Below are 24,361 nucleotides of genomic sequence, written 5' to 3'. Positions count from 1 at the left end.
CATCCCATTACTTCACCCAAGACATAAAAGAACACCCTATCTCTAAGCCAAGGCCGCCTTGTCGCAATCTATGATCTCATTTAAACCGTGGTAACCTCTCAGGAACAAAACTTGGTCCAGTCATACTGTACACCCCCTGTTACTGACCTTTAGTAAACTGGAATGGATGGGATGTTTCCTAGAAGGATGGCTCAGAGGAAGAGTTAATGGTGCCACCTGCTGCACAAATGCAGCTACTGCAGGGTAGGAGCAACGAGGCACGTCCACAGGAGGTGGACGCAGTAATATAGACATCTAACACAATATAATGAAATTCAATGTGCAGGAAATATTAACTTTATTATTAAGTTTTTAGTGGATTAACACTGTAATTGACGCACTGACTCAACTCTAAGGTCACCTTCATCTGGTCCACCCTCTGTGGTGGAGCATAAGTTGTCATAGCAGAACATGTTTAGGGCATTACGTGAGGTCAACAAACTCCATGAACTCATCACACTGATAAAGATGAAAGTTGTCTAAATGAACAGAAAAGCAGCAGCAGCATCTGCTGGCAGTGAGGATTCGCCTCTGTTCCATATCACTAGAAATTGCGTCTATAATGTGAGTCATGGACTGTTGGTTAGGCAAAGCAAGCCACTTGAAAGCATCACCTTGGGGCCTATTTTTCAAATATTTCATAGCCTAACATTAATTGATCAGGCATGCCCAAACTATTCCATAAAGGGCTGTGTGGCTGCAAGTTTTCATTTCAACCTAGCAGGAGCACACCAGAGGCCTGTCCCATGAAGCCATTTCAACATATATGATATGATATGAACGTATCTTTTTGTTATCTGGCTTGACCAACCCTAACATTGGCTGTCTGGATAACTGGTGCTACAAAGCTGGTTATCAACTAGTTCAGTCAATTCTGGGTTTTCCTATCTAGCCACAAGCTCCTTCATGTGAGAGAGGCGGGGTGTTAATTACACACATGAAACACTTTAAAGTGATGTCAGACTGTTTCTGTTTCTGAAGTAAAGAACGGACAAGTAACCAAATTAATAACTGATGAGGTCTATCTGACTGAAATGTTGCATTTATAATAACAAGAGCCAATTACCAGTGTGTGTTATTTTACTAATAAAATATTGTCTGTTAGGGGTGTTGGTGGCTTAGTGGTGGAGCAGGCACCCCATGTACAAGGCTGTTGCCCCAGCGGCCTGGGTTCGAATCCAGCCTGTGGTCCTTTGCTGCATGTCATCCCCCCTTCTTTCTCTCCCCCTTTCACGCTTACCTGTCCTGTCCATTGAAGGCAAAAAATGCTTAAATGCTTATATAGTCTGTTCCCATCACACAGGTGTCTCATGTTATTTTGAGCTGCAGTGATGGAATCAGTGTAAAACAGCAACACTATCACTGCGGGCTTTGTATGTCTAAACTTTGTATAAGTTAAATCCTCCTAAAATCATGTGTTAAGTGTTGTTAACAATCTCTGTGTTTGTTAGATGCTCTGTTTTAAACCAGTGGAAAAAGAGCCCTGAAACATTTAAATAATTCTACTGACCTATATCAATACATGGGCGACTCTTCTTGACCTGAGACTTGGGACTTTTGCCCATGGATACTTCTTTCTTCGTTGATATAAATGGTCAGAGGTTGGGTGTTGGCATGCTGTGATCTGATACTCTGAAGTTAGCCTGCTCCGTAGCAGTTTAGCTGTTCGGCATAAGTTACCATGGTGATTTATCCCGGTAAAAAGAGAACCAGCTTTGTCGTACTGAAAACTCAGAGTTAACCCTGAAGTTAGCTCGCTAATTCCAAATCCTGCTTCATAGTACAGGCTTCATGTGTGCTCTAGATTGGCTGGAACACAAACCTGCAGCCACATGCCCCTTTTTGGAGCAGTTTGATTATCAAAATAACCATTTGTTGCAACCCCGAAAGCAAGACCTGAAAAGAGGTCTATCAAGCAAATAAATGAAAACACGTGTGCGTGAACCATGGGTGTAAGATTAGCTATTTTTATTTAGCATACAGTACACCATTATTCAATGCTCCACCAGGCTTCTAATTTAAAGCAACCACAGGTGTTAGAAGGTTGAAGCCTACCTTTGAACAAAAGCCACCTGCTACCTCTCAAAAAGTAGCACCACTTCACAGTGAGGAGTATGTGGGAACATATCCACAGGCACAGCCAGCGTTGGAGAAAATGCCTCTCCTGTGAGTTTCTTCTGCAAGTCAGGAGCACAACAAAGCTCCCTGAAGTTCCTCATAGCCTCCCCATCCGGTTTACAGGAGACATACACCAGTCTACGGATAGCAGGTTGGTTTCGTAGAGCTCGGACCACTCTGTGGTGCAGGCCAGCTCGAGAAGGGTTTACCACAGCTGCCACAGGGCCTCCACCTGCTGAGCTCAACTGCGACATAAGTCCAGGAAGCACTACCTCCGCCTTCCCTGGAATGAACTCACAGTTCTGCACATTATTGAGAGCTGCGTTGTGTCTTGCATCTTCAACTGCCTGTCCTAAGAGCTCTATCCCAATAATTCTGTCCACTCTGGGAGACGTAATAATGCCAATGGCACCTGTCCCACAGCACACATCCAGCAGAGTGCCACCAACTTTTGTTCTGCCTCCACCTTCCTCAGAGTCTGGCATGCACAGGTCTCTCACTGTGCTGTACAGCACCTCAGCTGCTGCGTGGTTCACCTGGAAGAAGGCATCCACAGAGATACGGAATTTAAAGCCCAGCACCTGTGGATGGCAAAACAACAAAGAAACAGCAATTAAAAAAACAAATATAATGTGAACATACATGAATTGTGTGCTACCCACTCTCCTCTGTTTGTTTTTTTAATATCACACCACCAAATTTACATACTGATGTCATGTTGAAATAGTTGAAAATAATTGTATAATAGTAAATATGTGTTGTGTAAATTGTATGAGTTTGAGTTTGGAGGCTAGTAATCTGTACCAGACAGCCTGCATTACAGATGGTACGTAGAGTTTTAGAGACATGGGCATGAACAAGGTGAGAAGGGTCTGGGTCTAATGGAAGATGCTACCGCCTTGCATCATGGGAACTGTAGGAACCAGTGTTTTGGGAACCTGAACCATATTTGCAAATAAATTGAGGATATCTTGGTCTGTGCTGCATCAGTGTTCACCAATCCTTTTTAAAATTTAGCTCTTACAAGTCCCCCAACTTTAAGGAAGTCTAACACTGAATCACTGGATTATTATCGTATAGAGCTGCAATAATTAGTCCATGAATCTCTTAGTCAACATAAAGAAAATCAATCACCAACTATATTGATAATCTATCAATAGTTTCAGTCATTTTTCACACAAAAATATCAAACTTTTGCTGGTTTTAACTTCCTAAATGTGAGAATTTGTTGTTTTTCTTTGTCGTTTAAAATAGTAAGTAGTAAATGATGTATGATGTAGTAAATGTATGGAAGTCTTTGGGTGTGGACTGTCGGTTGGACAAGGAAGCTATTTTAAGATGTCACGTTGAGCTCTGGGAAATTGTAATGAGCATTTTTTGACATTTTACAGACTAAACTAACTGATCAATCATGAAAATAATCGTTAGCTGCAGCCTGTTTCTGGTATCATATTTTTACTGCTGATAACTGGCTGATTCTGAGAAACATTTCCTTCCAATCTCTTTCTCTATTGGGGCTGCCACTAACGATTATTTTCATTGTCGACTAATCTGTCGATTATTTCTTCGATTAGTCGACTAATCATTTCATCAAAAAATGTGTTAAAATGTTGAAAAATGTCGGCCTGTCTCAGCCAAACCCCAAAATTACGTCATCTAATGTCATGTTTCATACTCACGCCAAAGAGTTTTAGTTCACTGTCACGGGAGAGTGTGTAAAGCTGCCAATATCTGAACGTAAGAAGCTGCAGTAAGAGTATTTTGGGGTACTTTTATAGTACTTTTCTATGAAAAATGACTCAAACCGATTAGTTGACTACTTTTCTGCACTGTTTTTCTTGCTTTTAGCTTTTGTTTTTAATGATCTATTGTTCCTTTAATCTTTTATCTTAACATATTTCCCTTGTAAAGCACATTGAATTGCCTTGTGTATGAATGGTGCTATATAAATAAAATTGCCTTGCCTTGCCTTGCCTTACTAAAATAGTCACCAATTATTTTAACAGTCGATTAGTCATTGATTAGTTGACTAATCGTGGCAGCCCTATTCTCTATGATTATGTAATTTAATGCAACTACTAAATAAACAATCGGATATAAAGTATGACCATTTTAAAAACATATTTAAAAATGTAAAGCAATTTTGTGTCTAGATTTGTAGTAAGGCAAAAGTATACCAGCAATTATTATCAAACTAGAACTTTCCATTGTCTACTGCGGTTGGACACGAGATTATGATGTTGCAATACTGGAATGCTGCAATGTGAATTTCCTTATGGCTTCTCTGTAATTCTGCCCTGATGGTGTATATTACCTCCTCGTACATGTGTGGCTGACCATGCAGGAGCTGGTAGGGCGATTCCTCATGAGTGCATCGAGTCATGGTGCTCTCCTGGAAGAACAGTGAGCCCAGCTGACAGACTGATCCAGGCCCCTGTGTGAAATAATCCACCAGCTCAGCCTTATGGACTGCCACCTCCTCTGGGGTGAGCGCCTGTGGATGAAAGTACACTATAGCCATGGTGTGGCCCTCTGTGTTGGTCCTCACTGTCACCTCTCTCCAGTGACCCCCAGTGTGGAACAGCAGGCAGGGCTCCAGTGGAGAGAGGCGGACAAAATCCTGGTAACATCTGGCTACCAGTTTGTGCCTCTCTGGGACGTTGAGCAGGTGGTCTCCATTGATGCATACAATGTTTCTCTCCTTGCCTGTGCCCACGTAAAACCCAACTGTCTTTGTGTTTCCATCCACTCCTCTGTTAACAGAAAATGAAGACTTGTTGCGGTAGCCATCCCTAACAGGTGATGGCAGGATAGACAAGACAGGGAAGCTGGGTTTACTTCTGACAGGTGTTGATTCACCTGAGAGATGCATGGAGAGCTGAGATAGTATCCTTTCCTGATGCTTTTGCTTGAGCTCAAGTTGCTCATCATAACTCAGCCTCCACAGAGGGGTGACCACATCAGCCAGCCTTTCCTCCCAGGACAGGTTATCATTCCAGGGAGGTCTCTTATGACTTTTTCTCCTCTGTTTATTTGAAGGTGGTTTCCTCTGGTCAGCTAGAGTAGTGTCATTAGTTGAAAACAACAGACAGTTTTGCCTTAAAGTATGCAGAATATTACGTTTAACGAATATGACTGACCTGCTGCGAGCAGCTGCCAAAGCCATTTTGACTTTCAAAGAAGTAGCTATTATAGTTGAAGGTGCTTCAGGTGTCGGCTAGTGTCACGAACACGATTAGCGCAGATACACTTATTAACTTTAACACCCCTGGCTTTAAATAATAGAGTTTAAAAGAGAAAGAAATCAGAAAGTGCTTCCTGGCGGTTGTATTCAACTATGATGACGTGTTATTCACGAGCCAGATATATTCGTTACATCATCACCGTGCGTCCCAGGGCAAGTAAACATTTCCGCTGTGTCGCGATGGACTCAAACAAGGACGAAGCGGAGCGGTGCATTAAAATAGCCCTCATTGCAATCGACAACAACCAGTCGGACAAAGCCAGGAAGTTTCTAGAGAAGGCACAGCGCTTGTTTCCCACAGACCAGGCCAAGAGTACGTCGAATAAACGTCTGTTTCGGCAGCGATTTTATGTCTAACGGTGGGCCGTTGCTGTGAAGCCAAATTAGCTAACGTTAGCATTACCGTCTTAACGTTACACCAGCTGCTCCTAGCCGACACTGGTACTTGTAGTTTTTTTCAGCCCCCCACCCGCGATTTCTGCAACATACTTGGTTCCGTAATGTCTTAAATTGCTGCTTGCGTATTAGCAGTTCGCATGTACAGCATTGACGTCCCTGTTAGCAGCTAATGTGCTACCGTTAGCTTACTATGCTAGTGAGTTATCTGATAATGAGCTCCTTTGAATAACATGGCTCCACTTTCTTTACAGACTTATTGGAGTCGTTAGCCCAGAATGGAAAGCCTCCAGATGAGAATGGCGGTCCTGTGAACGGAGATGGACCGACTATGAGGCATCGCAGCCACGGAGAGGAGCCTAATGTGTCCGCACAGGCGTCCACAGAATCGGCGAAACCATATACAGCAGATCAGCTGGATGCAGTCAGAAAGTCAGTACTCATATGAATCTGTTCTTTTGATGTAGTAATCCAACATTACTACGCAGTACTACTAAGACACGATACAAAATTAGGACACACCACATGTTTTACTCAGCACTCTGATATCAATCGGTCATGTGACATTTTGGTGACATGCTCAGAAAATGAAATTACAGTCTGTGTGTGATTGTCAAGCAGCCAAAAGCTGGTGGTTTGTGTCACTCAGCTGGAGCTGTCATTTAAATTGATTTTAGTTCTGCCTTCAGGGAGAAAGATAATTTGTAATGCAATCACATGGAAACCACAATACAGAGAACATTTCAAAGTGGCAAAATTAAGTGCACAAATTGAAGACGGTTTATACAAAATTTATTCAGATTACTCTTATTCTTTATGCTGGCCAACTGTTCACTGTGAGACAATAGCTGGTGGTTATCGAGGAGAATCTGTCTTTAAAAATGCACAGATTGGATGTAATTATCTTAGAATTATCGTATCAGTTGCTTTTACAATAACGTGTTTGTTTGTGTGATAGTAAATAAGCAGATACACTGCACACAAGAGGGCTGAATTGCTTCTTCTTTTAAAAAAAAATGTGTTTCACCCATGGCTTCATCAGGTTTGTTTTCCTTCAACTGATGAAGCCATGGGTGAAATGCGCTGTTTGTAACATTTCAGATGAAGACAAAAATAAAAGAAAAAGCAATTCAGCCCTCTTGTGTGCGGTGTACCTGCTTATTTACTATCAATCTGATGTTTCCTGTCATCATCTGCACCAAGTTATAAGGACTGACAGCACTCTGCTAGTGCTTTTGAATGTGTTTGTGACTTTACTATTAACTTTATGAAGTATTTGATGTCACATTAATATCTTAGGGGATATATCTATATGTTGTGTTTCCATTTCTTCCCTTACAATCTGCTAACTATCTCTGGCGATTGTTTTTTTTTCTCCCTCTGCAGGATTAAGAGCTGTAAAGATTATTACCAAATTCTGGGGGTTGAAAAGACAGCCTCTGAGGAAGATCTTAAAAAGGCTTACAGAAAGCTGGCTCTAAAATTTCACCCAGATAAAAATCACGCACCTGGAGCTACAGAGGCATTTAAAGGTAAATTAAAATTCATCTCTATGGAGGACATGTAAGTGTAAGCAATAAGCGCTTGTGAAACTAAGTGTAAATCTGTGGGGGGCTTTTTGGTGTGTCTTCCAGCTATTGGTAATGCCTATGCCGTGCTGAGTAACGCAGAGAAACGAAGGCAGTATGACCAGTATGGAGAGGAGAGATCACACCCAACCAGGCACAGACACCATCGCGAGTTTGAAGCAGACATCTCACCCGAGGATCTCTTCAACATGTTCTTCGGTGGAGGCTTCCCATCAAGTAAGTAAAGGCCAGATGAATATAGGCTCAGGCAGGATGTTGTTGTATTTGTTGCAGTGCAGTGGAGGCCCAAGAGTGCTTTGGTTGTCACGTTTGGACTAACATGTTTGAATGCATTAGCAACCCATTTGTGGGCAAGCCTAGCTTCCTAACTGTGGTTTAACACGTATGCCATTGGCTCTGCTCAGCCCTTATCAGCAGTCATTGTCTGGTCCCAGTTGGTGAGATAGAGCCGTCTGACTGGCTGATCAGCCTTGTGAATCCCCTTGTTTTTTGACTCCACCTTTGCTTTTAAGAAACAAAAGAGGAAACACAAGCGTTGAGCACAACTTTATAGTCCTATTGTCATTAATATCTTACTGTACGAGCATATGGTGAGACTTCCTTTTATTAGGTTCATAGTTTCATGAATGTGGTTAGTTAGTTTTTTTGTTTGCCTCTCTGTGATGTTAACCGAAGTAAAAATAAAGGCCCCTTTGACGTTACTTCCTTCCTACATCTATTGCACTGCTGTGTAATGTAATGTCGACACAGTTTGGAGTGAGCAGGCACCACATCAGTCGAACCAAGTAACATTTTGCTTGCTCAACCAACCTATGTTAGAAATGGTACTCTGCCTGTAAACACAGTCCATAAACACTTCCTTCTCTCTGAGTGAACATCTGATAATCAGCTGCTGTAATCGTTTGGGTTGAAAACCTGCATACTCTTGGGCTTTGATTTCACGTGACGTAGAGTCGCAGCACATTATCTTCATTTAATCTTTATTATCTTAAATTCCTTTCAGGTAACGTGCACGTTTACAGAAATGGAAGAATGCATTTTGCACACCATAATAGGCAAGAAAGACGAGAACAGCAGAGAGATGTAAGTCCTGTCTGTAATACTGCAAGTACACTTCAGTTTGATACCAGCTGATGTACTCTGCTCTGTCATGAGTGTACTCACTTTTCAGATATTGTTGTCATTTTTTTTCTCTTGACAGGGAGGTCTGGCTCTGTTTGTGCAGCTGATGCCCATCTTAATCCTCATCATCGTTTCAGCTCTCAGCCAGATGATGGTCACCCAGCCTCCCTACAGCCTTAGCTACCGCCCGTAAGTGTTTCACCACTCAGGAGAACTTTCTGAGGTTCTGTGAAAACTTCTCATCTGTCTCACTCTCAGTTGTTATGTCGTCCTTGTGCATCAGGTCAGCTGGACATATTCACAAGAGGCACACGTCAAACCTGAAGGTGCTTTTCTATGTGGGAGACCGTTTCAATGAAGAATTTACCGGGAATAACCTGAAGAATGTTGAGCGAAGCGTAGAGGAAGACTACATCTCCAACCTCAGAAACAACTGTTGGAAGGAGAAGCAGCAGAGTAAGTTCCCCAACAGTGATTTTCTCATTTAATCAGTTGATTGTTAGTTAACTAGTACGACTACAGTACAGTACTGCAACTGCACAGTATGCTTGATTGATCATAAGTCTGGTGTGTCTAAGTCCATTGGTGATGTAGAATGACACTTGACAGCAGTTTACAAAAGAATAGCTAAACATGTAATGTTTTTAAAGAGTAACTGATTGAGATCTAGCACACTGACATACTCTTCATCTTGTACTTTAAGAGGAGGGATTACTGTATCGTGCTCGTTACTTTGGGGATTCAGAGCTGTACCAAAGGGCACAGAGAATGGGGACTCCCAGCTGTTCCAGACTATCTGAGATTCAGGTCATGATGGATGGCTAGAAACCACTTGTGCACATATGGGTAAGTTATTACAACCATCACAGTGACATTACAGTGTAATTGCTACTGTATACAGCACATGAACTGCAGAGACTCCAGTGTTTTGCTTATTCTATTTTGCTATTTAAAGATGACACACACTCTCATAGTTGACAGTTTTCCAGAATATACCAAATGTTTTGGATTGATTCCCAACTTTCCAGACTGCTCTTGCTTTCATTTCAGTAAAACTACTTGCCGTCAATATGTAATCCATCACAGCAATCATTTAGTCAGTTGTATTTTGGTCACTTTACTTATCTACACATGCTAATGCAGTTGCAAGCAGGGATTGACATCTGATATTTAACAGTCAGCAGTGTTGTCTCACATGTCGGCGTTTCCAACAAGCACTTTACTGCACCTGCAAGAAGAGTTTCTAAAACAGCTCATGCTCATTGCTGCAACTACCATGTGATGACAGAACTTTGAACGATTTAAAAAAAAAAGCCATCAATAAAGGTAACGGATGGGTCACTGTGATGGATTAACTACCACAAGGCAAGGGTCATGCAAGTTGATTTAAATTCTGGAAAAAAAGACAAATCTGTGGCTGCCTGTAAGGTAGGAAGTTAAGACAAAAACACTGTATGATCTGAAAAATTGTGCAGCTATGTGACATTTGAAATAGTAGTAGCACATAGCACATGTTTTTGGCAGTCTGTACTTGTATAGGAATCCAATATGAGTTGTCATGTCAACTATCATTGATTCCTCTTTTTTTTTTTTTTTTTGGCAGGTTCGTCGGTACTTGAATCAGATTAGAAGAAATCGGTCGGAGCCCACTCAAATTGGAGCATATTTCTGCAGCAAACCAAGAGAATCAAAAAATGCCTTACGTGCAGTGGGCAGCAGACCTCATCAGGGAACCTCTCTGCAACTCGGTGTAGATTGACTTCCTGTAGAACTGTGAGAAGCTTTGAGTTGACTGCTGACATTTTCTTACTCCTAGTGTCTTCAGGATGGTGAGAGTCCGCTGGGCGTCACGGTGGAAAGTAAGCGCATAGTTGTCTATTTGAACGGTAAACGAAGCTGCTAAGATTAGCTTTCTCTGTCCCAGTCTTTTTTTGTTTTCCTTAAACATTTTGAGAAACCTCATGGCCTTCTCATAGACAGATGTCTGAGCCACTCACAAGGAAAAGTGTGTAATTTTTATAGTTCTTAACCAATGTAAATATTCATTTTACTTTTAACAGTGCAGGGTTTATTGGAGTTAATATCATTTACTATAATGTTATTTTGTGGATTTGCTTGTAGCCTGTTGGATCATAAGTATTGAAATCATTGCACAAATAAAAGTAAACCATATTTATTAAATTAACATGCTAAAATTGTATAAAAGGTTCTTTGAATTAAATTTGTCCGATGGTTGACTGGTGCTTAGCTTCTCTTTTAAACAAGAGTGAGAGTATGCAGCCATGCTTGCGATTTAGTGGGGCTGTAACTAATGTATGCTAACATCAGCATACCAACATGCTCACAATGGCAGTGCTAACATGCTGATGCTAAGCAGGTAGAATGTTAACCATGTTCACTATGTAAGTCCAGCACGTTAGCATGCTAACATTTGCCAATAAGCACTTAACACAAAGTACAGCTGAATGTCATTAGTGCCCTGCAAAGGCCAACTGCAGTAACTATGCTAACACTGAAACTGTCCTCAGTTTTTTGACATAGCAGCCAAATTTGTTCGAGGAAAGAAAAGGGGTAATGCTCTTTTTTAATAGGGGTTCAAAAAGGTTTTTTTTTTTTTTTTTGGCCTAAAACCCATGGATGATTTGACCTATGACAACCCAAATATTATTTTGTTGTAATATTCACTACATCACCTCAATTAAGATTGACAACATCATCTTCATCACTGATCTTGCTATGGTCACTGTAACTTAAGCTATTATTTTGTCGTCAGCATCATCCTCATTGTTACGCTCAACATTTGCTGTAGTACGCCCATGCACTTTTTCTTAGCTTGATACAATCCCAAACCTCCTGGAGCCCGAGTTAGAGCACAGTAAGTAAATTAACTGCGGTTTGCCTTGGGTTTTGGTTGGATTTTATAGTTACTATGATTTTTACACTTTATTTTGCCTCCAACAGATAGCCAAAGGTTTCATTTCATGTCTAACTTCAGCTAGTCTTCATAGGGCAGATTAGATTAGCAGATATGGACTGTGGCCAAACACAAAGCACAGTTGAATTTTCATTACTCCCCTGCAAAGGCCGACTGCAGTAACTACGGTAACACTAAAACTGAGGAAAATGGCTTAAAAGTTTTTTGACTTTGCAGCCAAATTTGTTCTAGGTAGAAAAAGTGGTAATGCTCTTATTAAATAGGTGTTCATAAAGTATTTGTTTGGCCTAAACCCCATGGATAATTTGACCTATGACCCTCCAAAAAAACACAAAACGGTTACTGCACTCTGCCTTTGTATTGTCTTAAACAGCGATATAGGTCATGCAAATCTGTAGATATCTATTTTAAAAGTAGTGACAGAGTAATTTTTTAGCTACCCTCAAGTGGTATTTGTAATAATCTCGTCACCAGGTTTTTGTTTTGTTTTGTTTTTTTGCTTGTTTTTTTTTTGTAACCAAATTTTATTCAACATTTCTGCAGGTGTAACAAGGTAGTATTACACAACCATATTGTTTCCCAGTAAACAGTTGCAATATAAACAGAGAGTAATACTACAAAAGTAATCAGCAAAATTAATAAATACATAAATATGTTAAGGAAGAGTGAAAGATAATCAAACAACAGAAAACATCAACAACAGCAAAAAAAAATAATAATAATGTATAATGTGATATATAGTCAGCATGTACTTCCTGGAATACTATTCAACCAATCGTACCATGAAATTTTAGTCCAGTGAGAGAGATTGCATTCTTTGGAAGTAAGAGATGAGAGGCTGCCAACACCTGTAAAAATTGTCTGTTGAACCACGAATGGTGAATTTGATCTTTTCCAGTTTTATGAATGACAATAGGTCCCGCAGCCAAGATGTATTTGAGGGGGGTGAGCGACTCTTCCATAGGAGGTGAATCCGACGACGGGCGATTAATGAGGCAAAGGAGAGAACATTAACTTGTTTAGCAGTCATTCTAGCTCCTTCCTCAGGGATACCAAAAATGGCAATTTGAGGTGGTGGGACTAATGTCAGCTCTAGTACCTCTGACATAAAATTAAAAAAGGACCTCCAGTACTCTGCCACATTTGGGCATAACCAAAACATATGAGACAGGTCTGCCAGCGCCTGACAGCACCTATCACAAGTATCAGAGATTTACTTAAATCCTTGATAATCTTCGTCACTAGGTTTGACCTAAACTAAGATCAGCATCATCATCTTCATCACTGATCTTGCTGTGGTCACTGTAACTGTAGCTATTATTTTGTCATCTGCATCATCCTCATTGTTATGTTCAACATTTGCTATAATGCGCTTACTGCAATTTTTCTTAGCCTGATACCATCCTAAATCTCTGAGAGCCCACATCAGAGTGCAATAACTCAATTTACTGCGGCTTGCCTTGGTTTTTTGGGGGCATTTGCGGTGTTGCTGTGATATTTACACCTTATTTTCTCTATAACAAACAAGATCGAACAAATATCCAAATGTTCAATTTCATGTGTAACTGCAGCTAGACTTAGAAGGGCCGATTAGATTTGCAGGTATTTATTCAGAAACCTAAGTATTGGAGATTTTCAGATTATTTTGGGGCTTTTTTTATGCCAACCTGTGGGCACTGCAGCAAGGACATGGCCTTGGTACATGGGATGCCAGCTCTACAAGGTGAGCAACTGGGCGCCCTGTAGTGGAGAATCATTACACTTCATCCTGTGGAGACGTGAACCAGATTAAAAGGCGATCCGAGCAATGACTGTTATGAAATTTCACTCAAAATCACAAGTTTTTACAGATTGATGGTGCTAGGTGAAAAGTTAAGGGATCACTGAAGTCATCAGGATTGATCTTCTGGAAAGCATGGATATCTTTACAGAAGTTAATGACTGTTCATTAAGTAAGAAATTTCATTCAGGACCAAAGTGGCTGCCAACATGGCTACCAACACACTTACACTCCTCTGTGCTTTTATGACAAGTCATTCATCACTTATGGGTGAAAAAAAACCCCACAGCAAATTCATAGAAAATAATTTATTTCTTCATGTACTTCAAGTTGAAAAGTACAAAACACACACACACTTCAGGTAGCATTTGACTATCAAATACATACGGTAAGCCATACCCACATGGGTGTGACTTTACATTCATATGAAAAAACCAACCCTTGTTCAAACATGAGTGTTCACTTTTGAGTCACCTGCAACCAGGTAATTAGCTGCCATGAGCTGGTTCCAGGGAAACCTTTGATGCACACGAAATACACCAACAGAGACAGGTACGTGCTAATTTCGGACCATCTTGTTAATGCCATTTGATGTGTGGAGCAACATGATATTATTTACCACACCAGCCTCCTTTCACAACACATATGAGTTCAGTCTAGTTAATCAGGTACAGGGGTGCTTGGTCAGCAGCACTCCTCAATCAGCAGCTCCCCTGAACAGTACAGTTTCCTCTTTATGGCCCTGAAGCTCGTACTCAGCCTCAGGGTGTTACAGTGCCTTGTAGGTGCTTGGGGTGACTTGCTACCATGGAAGAGTCTCTGAACCTTTGGCCACAGTCCACTCGACTCCAGCCTCAGCACCAGGGTCACATGAAAAGTCGGGACCAGGGTGGCATCCACTGCTATTTGATCCACAGTACATAAGGAGCCCTGGTCCCCTCTGTCCACACACAGGTCGATAAGTGCTCCTCTAAGGCCGCAGGGCTCACTGACAGCCAGGTGCAGCAGCTCTTGGCTGATATTGTGCAGCAGACAGTCAGGTAGGATGAGTTTGGAGCAGCCCAGGGTTGCTGATGCATCATTGAGACTTTGTGTGATTGTTGCAACCACCTCTGCAGCCAGGGTCTCCTCCAGGGGGTAACAGAAGAAGCTGCTGTCTGAGTCTGACAGGGACATGTCTGCCACAGAGCCTGCAACAAAAGAATATAGGTTAAAATCTTGTGTGGTGAAAAAAGATGAGCTCATCAGTGAAAGCCACTGCCTCCTTTAACCCTTTTGTTCTTTGTCAGATCATGCTCTGTATTTTCACAACTGCAAGTCAGCTAAAATAAAACACATATAAGACATGGAGCACAAGACAAGAGCCACACAAAGCAACACTCACCAGTTTCACTGCTGCTACACTGATCTGCTGTGACCCTCTGATTGATCCCCTTCAGCTCAGTCAGCCTCTGCAGCAGACTGCCCCAGGACAGCCGCTGTGAACCCCTGCCCTCAGCTGGAGACGGGGGAAAGCTGCCGTCCAGGGAGTGATCGCAGGAAAAAGACATCTTCACCATCAAACAATCAAAAAGAGCCTATTGAAAATATATATAAAAAAAGTGCGATGATATCGTCCGATGGAGAGTCCCCTGCTCCTGAGCCAGACCAGCTGGAAAACACACTCCTCAACAATGGAACAAAGCGTTAAATATCCAAGCCAGGAGGCCCCGCCCTCTGGATTTCTCCACCAATCAGGCTGCAGCTCACGTCCCGAGCTCTCTACCCTGCCTGGTAACATTTTTAGGTCCCTTTGATGAGGCAAAGGCCAGGCCCCCGACCCCCAACCAAACTTACAGCCCCAGCCTTATGTTGTCCTGAGACAGTTTAACAGTCAAATGTAAGAATAAAAAACAAAAGAATAAAAATGCAAATCAACAGGCCAATCAATGCCCGTGTTCACAGTGCTATGAGACAATAAAAAGACACACCCCCTCAGTTTTTGGGAGAAAAGAGATATGATGAAATAGCTGTGGAGAGATTCCGTAGCGTCAGAAGCAGCTTTCACTGACACGTCCCGCACGTATCCTTCTTGTTTTGCCCCGGGGTTTTCGTTAATCATCGGAAACATCCGTGCTGACCGTGGATTTTGGATATTTCTAAAACAATGCAATCTAGAGTAAGAGTCACATTGTGCGTGTTCACAAGGCTTCTGCTTTATGATCACGAATTAAACTTACTGGAGTTACAGATACAGCGAATTTACTGATAGAATGGACTATTGTGATTGGATTATTAGAGTTTACTCCTCTCCACCTTTCACATCATTTTAAATAGGGAGTTCAAGATGTAGACTTTCTTGCCAGATCATTGTTTCACATATAATCAGTGGCTGTATTTATTGTGGGATTCAGTTTATTTGCGCAGGAGAATATTTTTCATGATTTCCAAAACATCTTGTTTCAGTAATTGAAAGCAGCCTATCCAAACTTTTGGGTACACTCCTCTGACTCCTGATTTCCAACACGTAGCCTTCAGAGAGAGAGAGAGAGAGAGAACCTCCCCCACCCCTTGAAAACACTCCTGCTCAGACTTGAAGTTAATACTATCATCATCAGTTGTTTTTTTTTCTTAAAGGAATTTTATTCATTTCAATGACAACTACAAGCATCATAAATAATGTAGGAGTTAGAAGTGAAATAATAACACCAATGCAAAACCAATAAAAGTGCAAGGTAAGACAGCTTTTTGTTTGTAACAGTTAATTATTTAGAAAGAAATGTCCTTTAGTCCATGTCATATGTCCAGTATGTGCCAGGGAAGGTGCTGAGTTTTGGCCAGAGGTATATGTTTAACAACCCTGTCTGTGACAGTCTGTTTATAACTATTGCACATCTTGTTTTCCACAACTTAAAACATTCAGTACTGATGATGAGTTGATACAGTTACCTATGTTCTGGGGCCATCTTCTCTCCAAAGAGTCCACACATAACAGAGTTGTAACTCATTAAAATTTATGCCCAGACCTTTTAAGATGAGCTGTACCTAATTGGGCTCAAAAGTTATCTAAAGTTGACGTCTTTCTTTGTGTTTCAAGTTTGATAGACCTAGCAGTAGGTGGGGTATATATATATAGGCCCACTGTATGCAGTTTAATGGGAATCAGGTCATAGCAGGCAGTATAAAAAGTATCTCAAATGAATAGGGCTTGCTGCACGTAAAAAACTCAGTCTCACTGTACAGAGTTTATATGAACAATTTTGCAAGGAAAGTGACATCTAAGATGGTAAGAAATGACTCACTCAACAAAACCTGTTTGGAAATGAGGTTCCCAGACAGCTGTTTTGTGCTGTATCTATGTAAATTTTCTGAAGAAAATCTGAGTGCTGTTGATAGATATTTGATTAAAATATTGCTAGTAGCAAGCAAGAAAGCTATCACTAGGAACTGGGGTAAAGTCAAACCACCAACGAAGGACCAATGGCTAACAGTTGTGGAAGAAATCTTTTTAATGGAGACATTAGTGAGATTAGAAGAAGCACAACTGGAAAGAAAATGGAAAAAAATCACTCTTTAATAAAGATTTAAGTGGGAAAAAAATGGTTGTAATAAAACTGGTTATACATGGGAAAATATAAAGTCTACAATATACTGTAAAACTTGTGAAAAGTCTAGTCCCAGTTAAACGCCCAGTCCCTTTTACTAGCCTGGTGTGGCTACACAAGGCCTGTCTCAATTAGACGCCCGGTATGGTTGCTAAGCAATTCATTTTTATAGACGTTCTTTGGATGTATAAAACCAGAATGTTGGCTACCCACTTGAGATAACGTTAGATAGCTGTATAGATCACACATACAAATATGAATGTTTAAACTTTGTCAGTACAGACATGCTACACATCATTAGCTCGGTTAGATTCTTCACAGTTCAGTCATTCAGTTCACTTTACTGAGACCATGAACAGCAAAGAATGATTCATTCAGATTTACAAGCACTAGAGGGATGAAAAAAGTGGTGACTGCCTAACCTCTAAAGTGTCATAAAGTCAGAATATGTGTCCAGTCCTCTGTTACCAGGTAAGTTATTAATATTTCTTTAGTCCGTAAGGGTCCACTGATCAAAAGAATAAAAAAGGTTTTTCATAAAAAGTAATACAAGTTGTGAATATGTTGTTATAACAGGATTAAGTGGTGTTTTGTCAGTATGCCGGGTGCCTAATCCTCCAGTGCAGTGAAACAAGTGTCATAACACTCTCTGATGGGCTATCTGTCAGAGATAGATCAAATGAATGTTTCATCATTATTTCTGTTATTTGAAGCCTGATTTTTGAACAGGTAATATTCATACTATACTTCAGATTAATTTGTTCAAAACTGATTTACTGTTGTTTGATTTTTATTAGATTTTTATTATTCTATCTCTCTACCTTTCCCACATTCTCTTTAACCAAGCTTACTTTGGGGTCTACTTACAACCAGACTATAAACACATTTTATTGCACTGTTTGTTTGGAAAAATATTTAATAATATTTGCATAATTTCTGGATTTTTTTTTCAATGCAGAGACAATTTTTATTTCTATTGTTCCTGTTCTATGTATGAAAAAAAGGGAATGGTACTTGTAATTCACTATTGCTGTTATCCATCTTCCCCTAATGAAAAGATAAAGAAAACAAATCATGATAAAAAAAAATAAACAGAAAATAAACATGATCATATTTTTCCATATTTACTGAGCAACAGTTTTGTGTAAAAGCAATTAAAGGTCTGTCCCCTGTTGAGTTCAGTGATTTAAGCGAATAATAGCCTGGGCTATTAATTCAAGATTTACAGTGTGTTGATGGATTATTTATTTTTTGTACTCTGGTATCATAGAGTGAAACACAGAGCTGTAGTAGTTCTATTGAATCTGTCCTATTGAATTGGTCCTATTTGGTGTAATACATTACATATGCAGATGATGGCGCCACTGCACCACCTCTTACTTACAGACAATGACGATACTCTAACCAGTGTGGTGAGTGTGAGTGCATGTCTGCATGTAAAATGTGTACGCCTGGGTGCACCTATTGTTTTGAGTGAATGTGCCTGTGAAAACACAGTCTTTGACATGCACTGGTCCGTGTGCATGTGCACGTCTTTAACTGTGCCCCTGCATATGGATGGGAAATGTACCCTTTAACTAAGTTTGAGCTATTAGGCGACACTGTTTGGGATAAAACATTATTTGCAACATGTCATGGGGGAAAGATCAAAATGGATAAGAGGAAATAAAGTGTGACAGGTGTTGTGTTTTACAGTTCAAACAGGCTTGGGAGAGCTGTTAGGCTACCCAGCCTCCGGCTATGTAATTCATGTATAATAAATCTACTACCAAATGGATTCTTAAGAATGGATTTTTTTTTTCTGGGACAATTTGTTTTATCTGAAGAGCATCGGAGTGAATCACAAAGAAAAACCTTTGCCTCCTATATTTTTCTCTCCAAAGAACCATTCGTTTCAGTAATTGTTGTGAAAAGAAGCGGAGCAATTATGAGGCACTTAAATGGAGAATGCAATATATTTCCACCTGAAGTGGCTCAGATACAACCGTCTTCTCCAGACTCTTTTAAATACACTCCTGTTGTTAATTAATTCAGGAGGGGGTAAAAGGGTCCCTGGATTGTGTTTGCCAGGCTGTAGCTATAGCAACAACATGCTGTTGTGAGCATGGTCCATCTGAAATGTTTTGCTGAAGCTACTGTGTAATAGTCTCGGGTGTCTCAGGTTTTCATCATTGCTCCTGACATGAAAAGTGAGGTGGTGTCAGCCACTCTGACAGCATGATGGCAAAAGAAGAAATAAAGATATCATTCCATCTCGGCGGTAGACATCCCATCATCCCTGTGTCATCTGAGCCCTGTGTTTATCTGGAAACCCTTTAGCTCTGAGTGCAGGCCTCTCTGTTTGGCTTCACACACCCACATCACCTGAAGTTGGAGCTGGGACAGCGTTCCATTTAGGTTTTGATTTATTGCTGGAGGAAGCAGAAACAGACCTGCACTCTCAAGGGGGGCAGGAGGAACTGTGGTGTTTGGCAAGTTTTGCTGAGGCACAGTCTTCTTTATCAGATCATTAACACTTTGCGCACCAACTTTAAATAGCCAATATTTGACACATTAGCTTGACTGGGAGTCGGACTCTTGATTGTTGGCCGACTTTGAATTGGAAATGAAGTCTGAGGGTTTCTTGAAGTTTTGGCACATTTGGGAAAGTGGACAATCACAAAAAAGAACAATCTCATCAAGCAGTGTGTTATGTTTTATGAGCTAAGCTTAACTGAAACTGCCCTTTGACACAAATGTGCCTTTTAAAATGTCTCCAAGAAAACCTCATGCCTGTTTCACATTGTGAAATAAGGCCACAGAGAGTGAAGTGCATGAGTACAGTTTGAGAACATTATAGTCGACTTACCGCATGACCGTATACTAATAATAATAATGATGTTATTAAGGACACAGATAAAGGTCTATAGCCCCCCACATGAAAACAGACAGTCATCTATGTACAAATATACAATATAATACATATAATATAAAAAGACAAGAATTACCCAACACTACATCATGTAAGTTCATATTAAAAGACACAATTCAATAAACTGCACCCACAAACAAGCTGGCAAGCCAGTAACCCCACAGTCTTGATGAAACTCTGACTGACCACGGCTCAGGGTTGGCCAAGGCCTGGATGATGCTGTTTTCTGCACCAGAGAGCCTGCACAAATATCAGTATATCCTCCTGAGACCTTGTGTCCTCATACTAGGACTTTACATTTTGGGGTTACTAGACCTTACACTTCATTTTGCTTAACTTAGACCTGTTGTCCTCGTTCGTGGACACTTCTTTGTGCCATCTAGTGGTAGTAAAAATAAGATGGCAGCCATCTCTGCCAAGTCAGTCTGCAGCTGGTCCTGTCACTAAAGTAGACAAGGTACCAGATGTAATGGTTGAAACTTGTTTATTTATAACAAATAATGCTTGTAGTTTGATATGCCATGCAAACATTACCAATTTTAGCAACAGTAACAAGCTAAGACGCTGTTAAGACACTGTCTGACATTGGGACATTATTATTGTCTCGTCTGAGGACACTGAGACTTTAGTATGATCTCATATGAGGACACTGGGACTTTATTGTCATTGACAATGTTTAGTTTTTCATATTTATCAGGTTCTACTAGTCCCGCATAGCTAGGAGAAATTAAAAATGCATACCATATAAGATTTCGTATTAAAGCAGGGCGGGTGGGCACACCAACATATACAAACATTTGGTTGGCACTGGACCATCGTGGAAGCTGCATGTTGCTCTTCCTATAGGAGCACCACAAGCAGGCAGTGTACAACATTATTTATAAATTATAATATCCTTCTGAGACCCTGTATCCTCATATGAGGACATTACATTTTGGGCTTACTTGACTTTATACTTAATTCTACTTAACTCAGACCTGTTGTCCTCATTTGTGGACACTTTTTGTGCCATCTAGTGGGAGTAAGAGCACAATACACTGATCCACTAAAAAACAAAATGGCAGCCATCGCTGTCTGAGTCTGCAGCCAATCTCGACACAAAAGTGGACATGGTCCAAAACCTGATCACATTTAATGGTTGAAACTTGTTTATTTATGATTAATAATGCTTGTACTTTGATAAGGCAACACATTCGAAGTTTAGCAACAGCAACAAGCTAAGACACTGTTTAGAAGGAAGTGCTCTTTTGAAGACACTGGGATTTTAATATCGTCTCATTTGAGGACATTGGGACTTTATTATTGTTGACAATGTTTAGTTTTATTTTATACTTGTCGGGTTTTACTGAACCCAAATAGCAAGAGAAATTAAAAATGCATACTAAACAAAAGTTTGGGTCTTAGGAGGACATAATATAATTGTAATATAATGTAATTAGAAATAATTTATCATTTATGAAATTGTTGAGGTGCAGTTTCTTCTCATTTATTTAACCTGATTTAAAGAGGCAGGAGTGCAGTAGCTTATACAAACCAATTCAGTGGGATCTTGTAGCACAGGCACTCAATTAAACAAGCAGTAATCCCAAATGCATGTACAGTGCATTAAATCAACATATATTTGCACTTTCTGTCTGCTGTTTTGATGCATTCTTTTGCACTTCTTCTGTCTTGATGTACTTTGCTGTACTTGTACTTCATACAGTATCTAAATCTGCCTTTTTCAAATTCCGGTTGTCAGTGGCAGGATATGAGCGCTGAATGCAAATGTATTTCCCCTAGGAAAGGAATTATTGTTTCACTTCACTGACTACCAACTTGACATAAAACACCCAAAGGAACTAGCTTATTTGTAGTTTCCAGTTTGTATTGTGGTGCCCGTGAATGGGCCTCATTATTGATATTGATTAAATGTCATTACGCACTGAGGCTGCATTGCCAATAGAGATAGGTGCACAGGAGTGAGAAAGTCAATGCATACATGATGAACTGCATGACATCAGACAGAGGAAAGGATCCTGATCATTATTTATAAGTACTCTTACCGTGAGTTGTCCCTGAGTGAAGCGATCTCTCATTTTAGAACCATGTGCATTATTTAGCATCCTGCCAATGTTTTTGCTTTTGTGTTTGGTTTTGAATTAAACAAGATGTGTAGGCCTGTTGTGGCTGCTCTTTGAAGCTTAAGGTATTCTGGATATCATCCATATTTTGTTTAACATATTTTAAAGGGCCTACTGATGTTAAATGGGCCTTATAGTTTCTATTCTTCTACCTTAAAGGAATAGTCCGACATTTTGGATATTTTGCATAGAGTTAGATGAGAAGATTGACGATATCATTATATCTGTAAGCTTATTATGACATTAGTGCCAACAGCCAGGAAGCTTAGCTCAACTCAAAGAGTGGAAACAGAGGGACACAGCTGGCACAGCTCTGTCCATGTCAGTTCAAACTCAGATTATATTGTGTCACTAATAAAGGGGTCATTTTACACGTCTTTGTGAAGACAGCCAACTTGTCATACAAGATAAAACTGGAAAAAGACTATAGCCATGTAAACAACTGTACATAGTTTGAATGTATAAAGAGAAGTGGATACAGCATTATGAACATTGCTCAGTGCCAACAAAGCTCAATTTCCGCAGAGGAAATTACCTGGATGTTCTGCATTCTGGGGCCCATAGAGCAAGTGCACCACAGACTTAGCAGCTGACTTCAGATTTATCCCTCTGCTACCTGAATGGGGATAAGTCTGACTTCATCGTGTGGCTCCTCCAGACTTTTGAGATGTTATTGGACCCAATTGATCAAATCCAGATAGTGAAGCGAGTCATTCTGTGGGGGTTGAGACGCTCAAAAAATTTATCCACTGATGTACAGATATCTCTTTCACAATGCAAGTCTACAGAATGCTCCAGGAATGAATATTTTCTGTAGGCTGACGTTTAAGTTAGCGTGACCCTGGTTTCCGTCGTCAAAAAGCCATATGGGATATTTCCACTGGATTTTGGATGACTGCATAAAATAAGCTCTGAGGCAAACAAATGTTGATCCAGCAAGATAATCTCCACAAATGAACACCACTTTTATGATTTTTGAAGCGTAAATGCAATCACAAAACGTAATAAGCTAACGTTAGGCTGTAAACAAACTACACCATGGTCACATGACTCAACATTCCTACCACAACAAAGCTGTAAAGCCATGTTTTAACATTCTTTAGTCTCATTTTAAAGACACATAAACGCTTCAAAATTCTGGAGTGGGGTATTTACTGACATATCTTATGTTGTAGAAAAAAATCACAGACCTCATTTCAGGCATTTGACCAAAAACCATTTAAAAAACCTATTGACTTTCAGAACAGGGAACCAGGAGTACTAAAATGCTAACCTATTACTGTTTTTTTGGACATACTCCTGAAACATTCAATGGGAAAACATTTTTTTGGGCCCCTGGCATCACGTGATGGACCTGGTCATTTTAATTCCATGTTTGGCCACGTCATATTGGCATCGAAGCTGCAGCACTGCACCTTGTTACATAGGCACTACAGTGCTTTCACTAAATGCTAACATCAGCATAACAAGATGCTCACAATGACAATGCTAACACAGACAATGCTTACCACATTCAAGATCTTGAGTGTTGGCATGCTAACAGTTTCTAATTAGCACCAATCTCTAAGTAGCCTACAGCTGAGGCTGATGGGAATGCCAATAGTTTTGCAGGTATTTGATTGGAAACCAAAGTAAATTAAACTTTTGACTTGATGATGGCGCTAGATGAAAGCTCAGGGGATCACCAGAGTTATTATAATTCACCCTGACATTAGTTTCCCAAGAGGCACATTGCTAGTGTGGCAAGCAAAGGCAGAAAAGCATTTAATGTTTTGAAATTGAAGCACAGAGCGCCATGAAAACCTTGCAAAGGAAAAGTAATCTCTAAAGGCATCTGAAGGCATCTAAAGGAATCTCAAAAATCTAAGGAGCCACATGCCTTGAACCGAGTGGACACGCAGCCCTTGTTAATCTATATATGACTTGAAATGAAGCTATTTCTCCATCTGGGTTGGGAAACATGAAACACAGAGCATAGTTCAGCTACTTTCTAATCTCACTCAGACTCAGACGCCATGAAAGGCCCACGGCTACCAAGCATTATCTTATGTTTAGGCATACGAGATCTGGATGACAGATGACATTAGCCACCATCTTTTGTCAGTGAGCATCATCTGATCTTTACATTTCTTGCCATCACAATTAGATCCCCTCCCTTTTGCTTCACAAAGCATCAGACCTGAGGGAACTACACTCACATGACTGACAGGGGCATATTTTTCCCAGCTTTTATATGGGGATTACCTGAAACCCCCTATGGCTCTGTGACTCTAGGATTACTCAGCCGTTTTCTCTTTAACTTGCTCCAATAAATGAGATGCACATTGTTGGCCTGCCATGTTCTGCCCTCCTTTCTCTGGATACGTCCTCTGTGACTGTCACATCACATCTGTCTGCCGGTTCATGTCTGGGCCTGTGTGTTACTCCCAGCACAGCCACCTTAAGGTTTTCACCTAATATGTGCCTTAAAAGAGGCGTAATGTTAATCACAATGCTGTTTTGCTTCATCACTGCTCTTGG

At 40.5% G+C, this 24,361-nt stretch overlaps 3 protein-coding genes across 5 annotated transcripts; 1 reads left to right on the top strand and 2 right to left on the bottom strand.

The window, feature by feature from the left end:
* Positions 1-2,032: 2,032 nt before the first annotated feature.
* Positions 2,033-5,479, bottom strand: trmt2b (tRNA methyltransferase 2 homolog B). 3 transcript variants are annotated; one of them, XM_049599954.1, is made up of 3 exons: positions 5,298-5,479; positions 4,472-5,214; positions 2,033-2,738 (listed from the first exon to the last, which is right to left on the bottom strand). In XM_049599954.1, the coding sequence occupies exons 2-3, from the start codon at positions 5,027-5,029 to the stop codon at positions 2,115-2,117; spliced, it is 1,182 nt and encodes a 393-aa protein (XP_049455911.1). In that variant the 5' UTR covers positions 5,030-5,214; positions 5,298-5,479; the 3' UTR covers positions 2,033-2,114. The 3 variants fall into 3 exon arrangements, with proteins under 3 accessions (XP_049455911.1, XP_049455908.1, XP_049455910.1); XM_049599951.1 differs by having other exon boundaries at positions 4,472-5,479; XM_049599953.1 differs by having other exon boundaries at positions 2,033-2,693; positions 4,472-5,479.
* Positions 5,480-5,547: 68 nt separating this feature from the next.
* Positions 5,548-10,713, top strand: dnajb12a (DnaJ heat shock protein family (Hsp40) member B12a). The gene is made up of 9 exons (XM_049599955.1): positions 5,548-5,714; positions 6,052-6,229; positions 7,184-7,329; positions 7,432-7,602; positions 8,390-8,469; positions 8,588-8,697; positions 8,792-8,964; positions 9,212-9,354; positions 10,112-10,713. The coding sequence occupies exons 1-8, from the start codon at positions 5,582-5,584 to the stop codon at positions 9,331-9,333; spliced, it is 1,113 nt and encodes a 370-aa protein (XP_049455912.1). The 5' UTR covers positions 5,548-5,581; the 3' UTR covers positions 9,334-9,354; positions 10,112-10,713.
* Positions 10,714-13,516: 2,803 nt separating this feature from the next.
* LOC125903200 (DNA damage-inducible transcript 4 protein-like) lies at positions 13,517-14,902 on the bottom strand. Its single transcript, XM_049599958.1, has 2 exons — positions 14,608-14,902; positions 13,517-14,413 (listed from the first exon to the last, which is right to left on the bottom strand). The coding sequence occupies exons 1-2, from the start codon at positions 14,780-14,782 to the stop codon at positions 13,908-13,910; spliced, it is 681 nt and encodes a 226-aa protein (XP_049455915.1). The 5' UTR covers positions 14,783-14,902; the 3' UTR covers positions 13,517-13,907.
* Between the last annotated feature and the right edge of the window lie 9,459 nt (positions 14,903-24,361).

Source organism: Epinephelus fuscoguttatus, linkage group LG16, assembly GCF_011397635.1.
Source record: "Epinephelus fuscoguttatus linkage group LG16, E.fuscoguttatus.final_Chr_v1".
NCBI lineage: Eukaryota > Metazoa > Chordata > Actinopteri > Perciformes > Serranidae > Epinephelus > Epinephelus fuscoguttatus.
This window is presented reverse-complemented; position numbering and strand designations above follow the sequence as displayed.